Genomic DNA, 16563 nt, shown 5'->3' with positions numbered 1-16563 from the left:
TCCCTAATTTGTATGAGAAACTCCAGCCATCACCTCCGACAATCACCACCAACCATCAACTCCCGCGACCTCCACCGGCCAACATCCAACCACCTCTTCCAACAACCAATGACCAACGACCAACTCTGACTACCACCGCTACTAGTAAATTCGTTTATGATAATTTAAAATTAATAGAAACATTTTTAGTATATAACAAATCGAACAATACATAAAAATTAAAAAAGAATTGCCAAACGCCTTAAAGGAGGTTTTATCAAAAGTGTTTAAATGAAAATGAACTTTTTGAAAATATTTTTTTCTTTTTAAGTAATTTCAAACAGACCATTATAAAAATGGGTGGGAGGGATTCAACCTTATTTAAGAACTTTGTGGACTTGCCCAGCACACAACGAAATGGTTCTGCTCAGGGCAAGTCAGAAATAAATGTTTAACATCTAGTTCTCAACACATGCTCTCACTCAATTGCCAACAAACTCTAAATTTGCTTAAAACCTCTCAAACTCGTCCCACTTGATACAGTTCTCACCTTCAGCAATCAGCAAGCTCGATGAGTTGATCGACCACACCGGGATCTGCAAGCGTGCTAATATCTCCAAGTTCCTCCAACTGCTTAGAGGCAATTTTCCTTAGAATCCTCCTCATTATTTTTCCACTCCTTGTTTTTGGAAGTCCAGGTGCCCAATGGATTTTGTCAGGTGCTGCAAAAGCCCCTATCTGAAAGTTGTGCAACATTTAATCTCAGAACAGATATCATCATACAACTGCACATTTTTTAAGTCTGTCTGTACAGAAAAGAAGAGGCAAGAACCCAGTGACTGTTACTTTGCATTCTCATTCATATTTGTGTTAAAACTTTCCTTGGGAAGGTTTCTAAAATCTTCCTTTTTTTTACTATTCCAAAGTGGAGAAAGATTAGATGCGAATAAAAACAATACAAAAGAAAGGAGAAAACAAGAGGTCTTCAGAAAAGACACCACTAAGTATATACAATAAAGAATATATTAATGTAAATGGTTAAGATTCAAAATTCAAGGACCAAAAGGAACTATAAGGGATTAAAAGTAGTACTATAGAGAGAACAAAAAATTTAAAAATCCAAAAGTAACCTGTAACTGTAAGTACAAAAGGGAAAGGGTATAATATCGACCAGAAGTAGAGTACTATAGCCCTTTCCCTAAACTCTAACAAAAAAACAAAAAGCTTGCCAAATTAGTTAACAAAAAGGGTATAATAACGACAAGAAACTTGAAAGAGATTTGCCAAAAAGAATAACAAAACTTCAACAATTCATGACTTCCTATGGTCACTAGTTAGGTTTTATGGGCTTTTTGGCTCCTTTTGCTGGGTTGATTTTCATATGCCCTTTTGTTCGTTTTCAAATAAGAGAACATTTGCTCGACTTTCCTGAGAAATTAACATCATATTCATTTAATAGATTGTTTATAGCTCCTCTTGGGGACCAATACTCATGGTTGGGGCTGTTATAAGGCAAGCCTCACTATTGAATCTCCGAGAAACATAAAAAAAGCCAAACAAAAACAATATATATCTATACATATATATAGATGAAAGGGTTATAGCATCTTTAGAGGTACTCTGTTTCTTGAGGACCATTGTCATGCTATTTTAAGGTTTGCTAGCATATACTTTCACATTTATCCTTGACTAGCGTAATAACAACGTAAAAAAATGAAAATAAGTGGTACAATTGAAGAAAAAACACGCAAATTTTTATAAGGAATATTTTGGAATTTCCAGAGGATCATGACAGAGTAGAGACAATTATAGCACCATGGTATGAAATATCTTGGAATATGTCATTATCATAAGAACATGTGTCGAAATAAAAGACTGACCTGCTTTCTAACAGTGATAATAAGGCTTTTCCGGAGCTCTTCGCTATAAGAAACACCATCCACTAGAGTCACAAATGCATAAATGCCTTGTCCTTTGACCTGCAGCGTCAGAATAAAATGATCATGTATGCTGGCCCAAGCATTTGTACCATATGGATCCAAAATTTTCAAATGCACCGAGCACAAGGGTTACTTTCCTCAGTAATGCTCATACGACAAACTAACAAACTAAAACCAGCTAACCTACCTCGTGCTCAACACCAACTACAGCAGCTTCTGCACATTGGGGATGTGAAACTAGGGCAGATTCCACTTCTGCTGTGCCAATACGATGCCCACTGCAAAAAAAAAATAGGGATAATAACACAATGCCTTAATATAGGTCCTATATTTTATTTTTGTCTAGCTTTCTATTATTTTAAAAAATGTCTAAATAGCTTCTTAGTTACATAAAACTTAGGATCCAATTACCTTTTTGTCCTCCATCAATAATGATCTACACATATTTTAAAAAAGCAAACTCAAAAGTTCCCTTGATTCACGTGTAAGATTTATTTCAACCAATTTTTTTTCAAAATTCCCACTCATTCTCTCTCTATCCCTCCTCTCTATCTCTCGTTCTCTCCACCTTCCCAACAAATTTTGATTGTTGAGATTTCTGACTAATTAAATGGTATATATTATATATATAATGTGATGTACATGAAATCTATGATATATACTGAGATTTACGTCGAACAATCAGTCAATATGAGATTTATATACTGTGATATATTTCATATATTGGTTTATATTAATTTATGTCAAACATTGAGTCAATCTCTAATTTATAAACTATAGTATATTTCACATATTGATTAGAATATTTCCAAAGACCTAACAAAATGTTCTAAGATATATTTAAAATAACCAGGAATCCATAAAAAAACCAATAAATTAGTACGTGAAACCAACGTAAATAGAAAATAAAATTTCATTAAATGCATTCTCTCTCCAATAAACTAAAGGAATAAAATATCAACAAATAAATGCATTTCACTCTCCAACATTAAGGGGACTTCATAAATATGGAAAATTTCTCCCAATGCCACATTCTCTATCTAGCCACCCACCACACTCGAGAGTATTCTAGTCCAAAAAATCCATTCAATTTTATATACAAAAAGATCCAAAAGTTTGGAAATCTATGAAAAAAAGTTTTGAAAAAGGATTAAATTAATAATAATCCCAAAAAAATAATATCCAGACCCAAAATACAGCTTCCTTCAGAAGAGACAATGCTAACTGACCGCGAAATTAGTTTTTGAAGCACAGATATATAGATATTTGTAACTATATGCCTTATGCATATCATAGAAGCATAAAGGAGAAACACTAACTAACCTGACATTTATAACATCATCAACTCTTCCAGTAAGCCAGTAGTATCCATCCTTATCCCTTGAAGATAGAGCCCAACTTAGTATAATTATCATCTTGAACGAACTCATTCTTAAATATGAGCAATATCAAACTATAGGATACATTGATCGGCACCATGACAGACATGAGATCAAGCATGTTGATTTACCTGGTGCAGCCATCACCGCTAAAGTAATAGCCAGGGAATGGCTTGAAGTAAGTCGTTTCGTATCTTTCTTGATCATTGTACAGAGTTCTAAATGCTGAAGGCCATGAGCTTTTCAAGCATAAATATCCACTGCATTCACCTTCAATCTCATTCCCTTTTTCATCCACCAGTACGGGCTACATTTGCGCCAAGAAGTTTGATGAAGCAAGAATGATAACTCGTGGTGGGAAATATAAGAACAAAATGTTGAAAAATGTCTATTATAAAAGCTGCTCAAGTATCTTTGCATACCTGAACTCCAAAAAAGGGAAAAGTAGCAGAACCCGGCTTCTGAGACCATGCACCTGGTAATGGAGTAATCTGCAAGAAAAAAAAAATACAGTTACTCCTTGGAGACAAAATGAAATATCAGCTGTGCCCAAGAATTGTTTGAAATGAACAAAATTGCAATTGAAAGAACTTTGTACATTTTAGGAAAAAAGTTATGGCATGCTTGATAAAGACAACTAGCTAGACTTTGATTATGAGCGCCGTTGAAATTTTCCATTGAAACAGACCATGAGATCCACAAGCATTAGGCTGATGAATATTACAAAAAGATTCTCCTTTAACAATAGTTGAAGAGAATGGTTACAAAATTCTCTATCCAAAGAGGCCTTAATGATATTATAAAATGCATTTGTAAGCATATATGTACCCCTCTCAATCCTTTCATCCAGATATGTATTCCTTTGAACCATCAGTACAAGGTTTTCGTAGCCATGAGCCAAAGGGTCCTAAGTTTTCCAGTAGAAAGATGCCCACTACGAACTTGAATGAAAGTCCTCAAGCCTCTAACTTAGAGAGGTGGAAGGCTGATGCAATATATTACGTGCTTATTCTGATTATATCACATACTTGTATCTGCTAGGCAGAACCGAGCTATTGTTAGAACATAATTGATTGGTTTTTCCAAGATAATGTCCAGAAGCAAAAGACTTTTTGGCTCAAATGGAAGTCAAGTCAAAGGTTGTAAGTTAAAGGAAACATAACTTTTCATTAACAAAATGAAAAAAGTCTAATGCTCAAAGATACAATAACCTTCAAGAGAATAGAGAAATTGCGAACAAACAAAAGGAGGAAAAAAGGACTAATAGGATACAAAGGATACAGAGAGGAGAATATATCAATAAGCAATCTCTTAAAACCTAACAAACCAACTCCAAAAAGGAAAGCAATACTAGAGAGCACATAAACTAAACTCCAATGAGCCAACAATGAGAGAAGACCAATAAGGCCGGAAGTGCAAGAATCAAACCACAAAACAAACCAGCTTCTAAACTGTCGCTTCCAAGAATACAACTACTAGGAGATGAACACAACTACGGACAAAACAATAAGGCTTAGGCTCATAGACACGAGAAAACCACAAAAAAACTTCAATTCCTGGATAAAATCACCAAGTTATGATTTAACTGAAGGAGAATGAGGAGGAATTGATTCCATCTGAAAACCACATTTTTCAATCAAATCGGAGAACTTCGCAGGAATTTTGGGAGATAATTTTGCTTGAATATTTTCACCCTTCTCAAACAAATTATCAAAACCATCCGCAAAGCAGACCTCTGTGGTCTCCTCAACAAAATCATCTTGTGCTAAAGAATCCAAAATATCCTCACTACTTAAACTAACATCTAAGTCTCCATCAAAATCATAACCAGAAGGATTGTCTTTAGGAGGTCAATGGTTATAAACTCCTTTTATAAAAGTAATATTTAAACCTAGAACTCTAATGATTGATTGGCTGAAGTTCAAACTATAAGGCAAAGGATGTGGATTGTCTGCCAGTTGTGAATCAACCAATAGTAGATGTGTACATGACTCCTCCAAGACATCTGAATTGATCTCAAAATGTTCCCTTTGCAAATGATGGCTTCTTTTTTGTCCAACTGTAAGAAAGAGGATAATAAGAAAATGGAGAACATTCTATGTTCGAATCCTCTTTACTGCTTTTTAAGTTGACATGTTGTGGAGTATTAATTACGTTTTCCATAGGACTATTAAGGCTTCTTAGAGGAAGCGGATCCGCCTCATTCGAAGTTGGAGCAAAACTAGTTTTCTTGTCTAATAGAATGGGAACACCCTCTTCAACAGGATCAGAAAACTCAAACACTTCTTCATCACACTTAACTTCAATGAATCTTGCAATATCCAAAGAGTTAGAAAAATCTTTAAAAAATAACTTGCCTTGAAGGATACTAGGAGGATCTAATGGATAAATATCACCAAATCTAAGGTGAAAATTACCATTAGTCTTATCTTTAACTTCAATTTCAGTTGGGAGAAAACCACACAAATTTTTTTTTAACTTCAATACAAGCTTCAAAGCAATCCAAGAAATTCAGAGTTTGAGAAGAAATACTAACCAGACCTCTAAAGTTTTCTCCAATGGTTTCAAAAATAGGATGAGTCCAAAAAGGAAAAGGTAAATTTTTTATCGACAGCCAACCTCCATAATTCACAATGTACTTCGGATGTGAATGTGCTTTGTAAGACCAATTTTCAACCTTCAAATGCAATGGTCCAAGTTCTCACCATTTTCCTTTGAAAACCACATCGGCAAAACTATCATCAAGTTTTATTAATGCCTTATCAGCCATGAAAGTATTGATTAAATTTTAGACTGAAAATAATCTTCCAAAGCAAGACAAATATCTTGCCAAGAATAGTAGGCAAACAAACGAGAAACAACAAACAGATTGTTGAAGTTCATTGACAACACTTCCTTATCTTTTCTGGCTCAATAAGAGGAAACAGAGTCCTATGGCTGAGAAATGACTTGAAAGTTTCTAGCCACTTTCAAATCATCTGAGAGAGTTGGAGCTAAAGGCTCACCAACACCAAACCGAGGGAAGGACAACAAACAAGACTCTGCTTTACCCAAAAAGTCTCTAATCATTCCCAGAAAACTATCCAACCTTTCTTCAAGAAACCAGCTGCAAAATGTAGATTTTTCCTACCCCCAATGGGCGGCGAAACAGTGCATTCGAAAAATCTTTCATTAAACAATTTGAACTTGGCCAAATGAATGAAACCAAAGTCATCCCGATCTTTTTTGGAGAAGAACACATGAACCGGATCTTGTATTAACTCTACCAAAGATAGTTCAAACCAACGCAAATGAGAGATTGAAAGGTAAATCTTCTAATTATTACTTGAATTCTCAATAGAAAACAAGTTCCTCTCACAACTTTATCCAAAAATAAGCATTCCGAATACAACTCATCGCTTCCAAAGTGTTCAAAGACATCTTTAGTGTAGAAGAAACACTATGGATTCCAAACCGATGACCAGAGGCACGACCAAAAAGGCTGAAAGAGTTGAGGTAAAAACTGAAGTTAGATGGTGGAGAAGTCTAAGATGGACAGCAAAGGTTTGGGAGATGAACTTGGTAGGGTGAGGTACCGGGCAAAGCGGCTAGGGTGATGAACGAAGGTAGGATTTTCAAAGGAGAATTCGTGAGGAGGAGAACCAATAGAGAGGGTGTAGAACGGAAAAGCAACTAGGGTTTCGAGAGGAGAGAAGATGGGGGGGGGGGGCGGGCGGTGGGGAACGGGGTTATCTTACAATGGTAACAAGGGAGAAGGCCAAAGACGGTCGAAGGTCGGAGACAGCATTGGCCGAAGAAGAACCAGAGGATGGGTGGCAAACGCAAAAAGGGTGGAAGAGGGAAGAGGGGAGGGGTTCAAAGGTGGTAAGTTTATCCTTTTCTTTTCTTTTTCTTTTGATGGAAGGCCAAGTAAACAAATCAAATAAAGCCTTTATCTCCATTCCTTTTTCTCCCGGTGGCTAAGGTACTTAACGGATAGTTTCTTTCAAGAGCTTGATTTTGAATTAGCTCGCCAGAAAGATATCTAGGAGATGATTGAGAAGTTCCTCCTCTATCCGTCTTTCAAAGAGAATATCTATTTCTTATGGTTTTCCTGGGTGTCTGCTTTGTTGTGGGATATTCGATGGGAGAGGAAAAAATAGTGTTTAGAGGTTTTGAAAGGAACTATAATGATGTTTGGTCCTTGGTTTAATTATTCTCTAGGTAGCATCTTACTTAATTGGAAATCCTTTATTTAGAGAGATTTTAGTGGGCTTGTTTCTTTTATATGCCCTTATATTACTTCAGTTTTTTTCTCAATTGTTTTTAACCTCCCACCACACCACCCCCCCCCAAAAAAAAAAAGTATCGAGGGTGAAACTCAAAACCACTTGTTGTCCAAGTGTGACTTTGTTGAAATGGTGTGCAACCATCCTAAACATCTTTAGAATTAAATGGTGTTTCCCAGGATCAATCAAAAAGACTCGCTTAGATTTTGTATGGAAATCCTTTCAAAAGAAAGAAGAAAGTTCTTTGGAGTAATGTGATAAGAAGAAAGTTCTTTGGAGTAATGTGATTAATGCCCTTTCTTTGAAAACCTTGGCTGGAAAGAAATAGAACTTTTAAGAATGGTTTCGTGGAAAACTATTTATATTGGGAAAAGATGATTGGCCTCACCTCCAAATGGAGTTCTCTTTGTGAACCTTTTTTTAATAAGTATTTTTTGTAATTGATGTCAATTGGAGTATGTTAATGTAAGTTTCCTTGCCACCTCGAGGATGCCCATCGTTTTTTATATTCCTTCATTTTCAAATAATTTCTCTCTCTCAAATTAAATGTTTTATTAGTTGATTTGAAGTCCTATTATTTAATATAATAGATTTCTTAATTGACTAATTAATTAAATGTAATATAAATATTTGAAACTGAGATAAAATATTAATTTTTCATAATTAACTATTAATGAAAAGTAATTATTGACTTCTGGTAGTAACTCGGCTCGTTACTTTTATCCATGAATAATTATTAACCGGTTATTAAAAAGTTAACACTCAGGTAACAAACATGGGTAAAATGGCTCTATAGGAAATGCCTTTTCTCCTCTTCATTCCATATGGAAAATAAATGAAACCAAAATACCATGGAGCCAATTTTCATCAAGAGGCTTATCAGAAAATAATACCATGAAGTTGTTTGTTATTGAAAGAAAATATACCATGAAGCCACCAGTTTCAGTTTGCCACCAAGTGTCTGATATAGGACACCGCGACTCTCCAACCACGTTGTAGAACCACCTACAAGAAATCAATATGCCTTTTACATACATCTTATAATCAAAAGGAAGCTGAGCCTTCAGCTGATAATTCGTTTTTCCTTTTTCTTTTTCTTTTCTTTTTTTTTGGAACAAGCCTAAAATATTGAGATAACATCGTAAATATTCAGACCTCCATGCACTGGGATTGATGGGCTCGCCCACACTTCCAAGAACTCGTAAGGATTTTCTCAAGTAGCGAGTGACATGCTGCAGGAAGAGAAAAATTTGAAGTCAGCATACCATTTTCATAAATATCTAATGAAGATCATGAGGCAAAGTCTCATTCACAATGGAATAGGATATAAACTCTGGACCAAGGTTTTATCAATGAAACTCAACCGTTATGACAAGTGATAACTAATATACGAAGATAAACTCAGAAGACAAAAATGATTATTGTACTAAAAGCAAGATAAAATGAATTAGGAAAGGGAATTGATATGGTTTCAGATTGGTGACTGAAATGTCCTAATATTCCCCAAATCTGACTGGCAGCAACTGGATTCGCAGTTGTATATCTCAAACCGAGTGGCAATGCTTCAGAAAAAAGCCCAATTTATTAACGGGGATTCAAAGTCTTATTCTTATCATCCTTATTTCATTAAGGGGCCACATTTACCAATCCATAATGAAAATTGGTGTAGTCATAATAGGATTCCATTGATAGATCAATCGTAATGGCCACAATCGCAAACATAATTGGATTGCTTTTGATTATGTTTACTTAGAATTATGAATCTGTCACATTTACTGTTTATGATACTGTTACCGTTTAGGATCAACTGGTAATGATAATAGTAAATGTGATAGTAAATATGATAAATTCATAATCTCATGCTATAACAATAACAGTAACGGTAACCGTAATGGTAATTATATCGGCGTAATTTTCAAATACAATTGGATTGAGCACCCTCTGCTCGTCATTCTGTTTGCATTTTTTTTTTTTTTTTTTTTGACAGATTTGGAAGTGGACCCTAGATGTCAGTATGGGTACACAAAACACAAGTAAACGACACCAAATGTTATCAAATGGGGCTCATTTTTCAGATTATCATTGATTTATTATGTTTCTCCTAGGATAAACATGGCCTAAATGCCTTTTTAAGCTGTGATAATGTGATACGTATTTTGTCCAACTACTATCTATAGTCTATCACTAATAGACAGTGACATTTTGTTATGTTTAAAAATATTTCCAGTAGTTTTGTCATTTAAAACGATTACTCCTAATTTTAAGATAAAACATACTATAAAAAGCTCTATGGGAAATCTACTTGGAGAGAGTAAAAAATTGACGAATTTTCAGTGGAAAAACTAAAAAACTAGAGAGAAGTGCTTGATAAGGCTGGTTTCAACACCACTAGTAGGCTTCCAAACCCTAGAACAAAAGCAAGGGAGATCAGAACAATCCAATTGTCAACATAAAAAAGATAAAGAAATACTACAGAACTATTTCATCACTAAGAGCCAGAAGCTAAAAAATAAACTCCATCCAGAAGTATCTTTTAATCTTCAGTCAACTAGCTTCAGAGAGGTCCATCTTTATAGCTTTATGCCTATACCTCCCTCCTTATCGGAGAGGTCTTATGTAATGAACTAATTAAGGATAAAAGTTAAAAAATAAAAAAAGAATAAAATAAAATTGCAAGATATACTTGTATAGAAAAGAAAGAACTTCAAGGAGAAGGGGCCTAGTCCTAGATAAAGAAATTATATTAGGTCAAAGCTTAGTCATCATAAAAGCTCTCCACTTATTTGGAAAGAAAAGGCGTAAGATGAAAAAAATAACCCAACTCTGTGTTCAAAGACTATGGAAATGCATTAAGACAAATATTTACTCACATCTCCTTTCGCACATGTATATTTTCACAAGTTCTTTTTCTTTTTTAGTTCAACACTATATGGAATTAGAGATTCAAACCTATGACTATTGATTCCTAGGTCGAGAGTATATGGCTAAACTAGTTGAGTAATGTTCAAGCTGGTTATTATTATCAGTAATATTATTATTTTGATAAGAAACAAAGGAATATATTACTCAAAGACTCAAAAGGACAACCTATGAGCAGGGGTTGATTATACAAGAAGAGCCTCCCAATTGTTAATTATCATAAGAAGGCAGTGGTTACAAAATAACTTTTTGTAATTTGTACACCACCAAGAGGCTATATGTTGAACAAGAGCCCAAAAAGAATCAAAAGCAGTAAACTTATCTTCAAACGTCCTACATTCCTTTCTATCCAAAGATACCATAAAAGCACCCGGGAAGCACAACTTCAAAGGGTTTTTCCTTTTCCATGAAAGCTTCTACCATTTAGACCATCCATCATTCAGTCATCGATCTTCTTAGGGAGGCAGCTAACCAACCCAAAAGTATTAAGAAGAATACTCCACCCTTTAGAAGCGAAATCACTTGGTGGTGTACAAATCTTTTGGTTATATTTTGGCTATATTTTCATCAATCTTTTCATTATATTTTGGCTATATTTTCATCAATCTTTTGGTTATATTTTCAAAAGTTCTTTCAAATTTTTTATCTTCCAAAATGTCTTGCAAATGAGGAAGATTAAACACCTCCACAATATCACAAGTTAGATGTTAGAATGTCATACAACCATATTATTATCTTGTAGTAGCAACCAGATTTTAAATTGGTTCCACCGACATATAGAATATAATATTAGATTCATGACGTACCTCATTCCCTTCACGCATGAGGGACCGTACCAATGTTGGAGCAGTATAGAATATTGTCACCTTATACTTATCAACTATGTCCCAACAGCGTCCAGGATCAGGATAATTTGGAGCCTGCAATGGGAAAGACAGTTTTTTGTTAAGACTTCAGATTTTTTTTTAGGCACACACAGAATATATGTAATGCGAGTAAGTAGAAACAAGCATACAAACTAGATGAATGTTGCTTATTAAATATACTGACTCGTTAACTCTTAACATTCCTAGTGAAACTGAGCCTTCATAAAATTCTGGGAAAAAAAAGAAATAAACAGTACTTTCCCAAAGTCCCACTATGAAACCAAACCCTAGCCTAGAAAGGTTCTGAAATGAACAAGGTTGTCTTACATTCTGCTCATAATATTGGTGTGCATCATTTACTGAATTAAACAAGTTGTGTTTCTCTGGGAACCCACATAACATCTTGAGTTTCTATTTCACAGAACATATATTTTCTAATATTAATATTCAATCCACATGCATTTATAATGCATGAATGCAGATGAAAATTATTCTTCATTTGTTATCAATTATCATCATCAATATTTTCATTAGAACATACTTGTCCTAACTAAGGCCCTTTAAATGCAGACATACTTATGCACATACATATATATACACACAATATCCAATTGTCGTTACCTTTGCAAAAGAACATTATCCAATTATTTAAAGGACAAGTATTAAACAATTTTACAAGTACCACAAAAAGCCTGTAGAATATATACTATCCAATAGTTCATTTCCTATCTTATCTTCAAAACTCCTTAATTTCTTCTCTTTAAGTTACCATAGAACTACAACAATAGAGATCATGATAGATCGTGCTAATAGTTTCTTTGGTTTTTACATCTCAAGTCCCTTATAAACTAAATCAGTAGGTCTTCAAATATCAACATCCATCAGAAAGACCCAGTCAAGATCAAAGGTCTCCAAGCATTTATTAATTACTCCAGATGAACAAACAAACAAGAGGGAAAAAAAAAACTACTTTGTAAATTAAACAGACGGAATTTTCTCTTTTAAAATATCAAAGGCCAAAGAATATTGAAATTGTCGATCTTTTACCCCTTCAAAGACAATAACACTAGCTCCATTGAGCAAAGGCCCGTATGTGACATAGCTGTGCCCAGTGATCCAACCACAGTCAGCTGTACACCTAAAATCAAAGGCAGGATACTTCGTGAAAACATAAACATAGATGTACGTTGGAGGAGGTTAAGGCTGATCTTAGTTTTGACAATACCAGTACACGTCAGATGGTTTGTAATCAAATGCATACTTGAATGTTGTTGCAGTATATACCATGTATCCTCCAGTTGTATGAAGAACACCCTACAAAACTTATATTTAATTTTTCCAGTGGAAAGTAGAAAGGGAACACTAAATGATGGAAAATGTTTACCTTTGGCTTTCCAGTACTCCCACTAGTATAAAGCAGGAAAAGTGGATACTCTGCGTCAACCCACTCCACCGTACATGTGGTTGGATATGTAGGCACAACATCCTGAATATATTACAAACCAAAACCTATCTTTAACATCTCTACAAAAATAGTTTCAATGTTGCAAACCAAAAATATAAAATACAAATTTACAGGTCTTGTAAAGAAACGTGTGAAATTCATGTATTACATACCTAAAAAGAAATTCCCTTAATATCTCAAAAAATGTATATAGGACAAAATATACATTTCTTTTCAAGATTCATTATCTTATGAGATGGTGTTTCGTATCTTATGTGGTACAAAGACCATTGAGAGAAAAATACACTTGTATATCTATGTTGATGGCATGCAGCAAATACATATATCAGCAGAAAGCAAGAGGCTTGAACACAAGTTAGCATTTAATATTTAATGAAAATTCATTAGCATGAGGTAGGATATACAAACCTGCCACCATATATCCCTCCCTTCCTTCCATTTAGTAGATTCTCTCTTTAGCGCTGACTTATTCTCATAGGTAAGGCATGTTGCTACAGGAGGAGCCGAAGAGATCAAAGAAGGTTTAAAGCAAGAGAGGAAAAATGCAGAATAGCAAGATTATCTAAGCAGATATACAACTATTACAATAAGTATTATTCAGGATATTTTCACAACCCTTTTTTCTTAAATTGATTTAATAATAGCAGTAAAGTTCTTTACAGAATAAGGGAAAAAAGTGTTATTTGCTATTACTTGCTTCAAACTTCCTAGTACCTAAGAGTGGACCTAATGCCTACATAAGAAAGCTGAATACGAACAGGGATTTTTTTCTTTTTTTTTCTTTTTTTTGATAGGATTACGAGAAGGAAATTAAAATTCCAATAGAGTGCCATTGCGAAGTAAGGTTCTTAAACACCAAATAAACACGTATAGAAAAAATAGTTATAATAACAAAAATCAACTTCAAAAGTTCCCCACCTACAGAGACTGCATTTTGTGCTGATTCTATGAGAGCAGCATCTATGATGTCTTTAAGGTAGATAACTTTAGAACCCCGTTTAACAGCATTGCAAGTAATCACAATTTTTGGTTTGCAATCTATGATTCTTTGAGCGAGAGATTCTGAAGAAAACCCCGCAAAAACAACCTGAAAGAATAAACTTCCACATATAAATTAAAAGCAATCGATAGACTTGATAATTAAAGAAAATTCCAGGTAGAAAGACAAGGAGTAAAGTTGATCGATACCGAATGAACAGCACCAATTCGAGCACAAGCAAGCATGGCAATAGGAAGCTCCATTAGCATGGGCATATAAATTACAACAGCATCACCTTTTCTGACCCCATTATCTTTCAGGAAGTTTGCTAGCTTTGACAGAAGGATAAGGTCAAAGTCAGACCAAAGCAGCCAAAAAATGTCTGGGTTTGTTCTGCTTCAGAAATCTAATACAGCTTACGGGAAGAAGTAGTGAAACAAAAACATAGAATATATTTAAGAAGGTGCAACAACCTGACAAACTTTGTGTAGAAGCTCAATGTAAGTTAAGGTGCCATCAAAACCAGGCTCATTTCCTTCCCAGTAAATAGCAACCTTGTCCCCAAGTCCAGCCTCAATATTTCTATCAAGGCAGTTATAACAAATGTTGGTAATTCCGCCTTTAAACCACTGCTCGGAATGGAGAAATTATTAAAAAAAGAAAGTAATATGAGTGATCTTTTAGATTCAATGATAAAGATAGCAAGGAAAGATCATCAGAACTTAGTCTCACCTCTATCTTGATTTCTCCTTTTCGGACATCAAGATTTTCAGAATAGACTTGCTGATCCCATTTCTGTTTCCAGAAGAACTCGGAAGACGCAATGTCGGACCAAAATCCAGCAGGATCTTCAATGGACCTTTTGTACATCTCCAAATACTGATTAAGAAACATAATAGAATTTGAAAACGAGATGATCATCAATCCAAATTTGAAAACGAGATGATCATCAATCCAATCCAAACCAGATTTGAAATAAATACGTGAAGAGAGAGCAGACCTGATGGTAGGAAGAAATATGAGCGTTGGAAGAGAATTGATCGCTAGATAAAATGAGCTGATCATCTTCGGTAGCAAGAGACTCCCCGAGGACGGCAGCATTCAGTCGAGGTATCTTTCGAGCAGCCGATGAATCCAACGCGGCTACATCCGTGAAACCACCCATGGACAAGTTCTTATCCCGCCGGCCGTCGCCGTCGCCGTCGCCGTCGCCGCCCCTGGTTCTGTTAAGCGAGGAAGAAAAGCCGGAGAGGGATGAGGAGAGGAAAGATCCCGCAGAAGGAGGGCGGAGGAGACAAGAAGAAGAAGTAGCAGTAGATGTAATATTAAAGTAAAGATAGTTATGAAAACTATTGATGTGACGCTCCTTACAGTTACGGAGATTGGGATTGGGATTATCGGATTTAATGGCAGCGGCGGCGGAAGGGAATAGAATTCCGGGAATGGACGACGCCGGAAATGGACGGGCGGCGTTACAAGAAGAAATTACAATAGGAGGATTCAACATTCTAAAGTTTGGTAAGCTCTTTATTTGAAAATATTTTTAGTAATATTATTAAAATTAGAATTGGTAGCTGTGGGGTTCTTTAATTCTTCTGGATCTCAACCAAGCTTGTCTGTTGAATTCATCTATTTACCTGGGAATAATATAGATATGGCGAATCCAAATAAATCTTTTTAACTAAAATATATATATATATATATATATATATATATATTTGCTCGAATTTCTTATTTTCTCCTATGCAAAAATTAAGAAGCAAAATATCTGTTGTCTGTCGTCGGTAGAATTATCCAAATTTTTAAAAAGCAAAATATCTTTCGTAGAATTATTGGGAGAGGCCCTCCTACTTGTCATTTTCTTTTCGTTTTTGTTTCTTTTCTATTTTCTGTTTTCGAATTTTTCAATTCTAAATTCTTTTTTCCTTTTTTTTTTCTTTTTTTTTTTTTTTACTATTTTCTACTTTTTTTGAATTTTTCTAACTCTAAATCCTGGTTCTTTTTTTTTCTTTTTTAAAGTTTTTCTTCAAGTAGATTTACCATAGGTCTAAAAAGGCATAGGAGTCTCCCCTTAGCTTCACTTTTTTTTTCATATTCGTATAAAGAAAAGTCATTTTATATGACATAGTCATAAGATACTTTAAATAGGATCATAAAACATAAATACAGTAGGAAAGAGATTGGATTATGAGTGATGAGAATGGAATGAGTTTAATATTATAAATCGAGTCCAAAATGCAATCCATACGAATCTTTAAATAGTCCTAAATTTGAAAGTGTTTTTTTCTTCATGAAGCTTTAAATTAAAATTCTAGAGCTACCACAGTTGAGAATATCAAATTCAATTTAGCTGGTACATTTTTTAATTTCTTCAGAGACATTATAATAATAAAAAGATAAGTATGAGATTTTGAGAGGAAAGAAAATAAAAAAATAAAAATTGTTGCGAAGAGAAAGGAGAGCTAACCTTTTAGTTACCATGGGATCAATTCTGTGGAAAAGTCAACGCTAGAGGGAGAAAAATATATATATCGTTTTGGGAAAAGACAGACAGGCAGAAGAAGGCGCATGTAGACAGAATAGAGGTTTTGTTTTTCCTCTGCGAAATCCGACGGTGGACAGTGAACCATCTGGAAAATTGTAGATCTGATCTGTGGATGAGATGAGTTGTGGAGAGTAGACTAAAATCGTAAAGGTAAGATTTTAAGATGGAATATAATGGGGAACGCATTTCAATGCAAATGGTTTCTTAATGGTGAAAACGTTGT

The 16563-nt window shown here is 34.7% G+C and overlaps 1 protein-coding gene across 2 annotated transcripts; it reads right to left on the bottom strand.

Moving 5' to 3' along the window:
- Positions 1-265: 265 nt before the first annotated feature.
- LOC120086652 (acetyl-coenzyme A synthetase, chloroplastic/glyoxysomal) lies at positions 266-15572 on the bottom strand. 2 transcript variants are annotated; one of them, XM_039043398.2, is made up of 19 exons: positions 15167-15474; positions 14796-15018; positions 14528-14674; positions 14269-14424; positions 14005-14127; positions 13735-13903; positions 13225-13307; positions 12736-12837; positions 12577-12665; positions 12399-12489; positions 11292-11405; positions 8722-8798; positions 8493-8571; positions 3721-3789; positions 3430-3605; positions 3243-3299; positions 2107-2197; positions 1860-1958; positions 266-717 (listed from the first exon to the last, which is right to left on the bottom strand). In XM_039043398.2, the coding sequence occupies exons 2-19, from the start codon at positions 14958-14960 to the stop codon at positions 532-534; spliced, it is 2073 nt and encodes a 690-aa protein (XP_038899326.1). In that variant the 5' UTR covers positions 14961-15018; positions 15167-15474; the 3' UTR covers positions 266-531. The 2 variants fall into 2 exon arrangements, with proteins under 2 accessions (XP_038899326.1, XP_038899318.1); XM_039043390.2 differs by having other exon boundaries at positions 14796-15572.
- Positions 15573-16563: the final 991 nt, after the last annotated feature.

The sequence above is a fragment of the Benincasa hispida genome, chromosome 1 (genome assembly GCF_027475165.1).
Source record: "Benincasa hispida cultivar pf3 chromosome 1, pf3_genome.v1.1, whole genome shotgun sequence".
In the NCBI taxonomy this organism is placed as follows: domain Eukaryota; kingdom Viridiplantae; phylum Streptophyta; class Magnoliopsida; order Cucurbitales; family Cucurbitaceae; genus Benincasa; species Benincasa hispida.
This window is presented reverse-complemented; position numbering and strand designations above follow the sequence as displayed.

What these genes read in the sequence shown, in the direction of transcription:
- LOC120086652 (XM_039043390.2), bottom strand. Translation starts at nt 15,302, where the DNA reads ATGTTGAATCCTCCTATTGTAATTTCTTCTTGTAACGCCGCCCGTCCA. An exon ending in AAACCATCTGACGTGTACTG is followed by an intron (nt 12,490 to 12,576) that starts GTATTGTCAAAA and finishes CTTTGATTTTAG; the next exon opens with GTGTACAGCTGACTGTGGTT. An exon ending in TTATCACTGTTAGAAAGCAG is followed by an intron (nt 718 to 1,859) that starts GTCAGTCTTTTA and finishes CACAACTTTCAG; the next exon opens with ATAGGGGCTTTTGCAGCACC.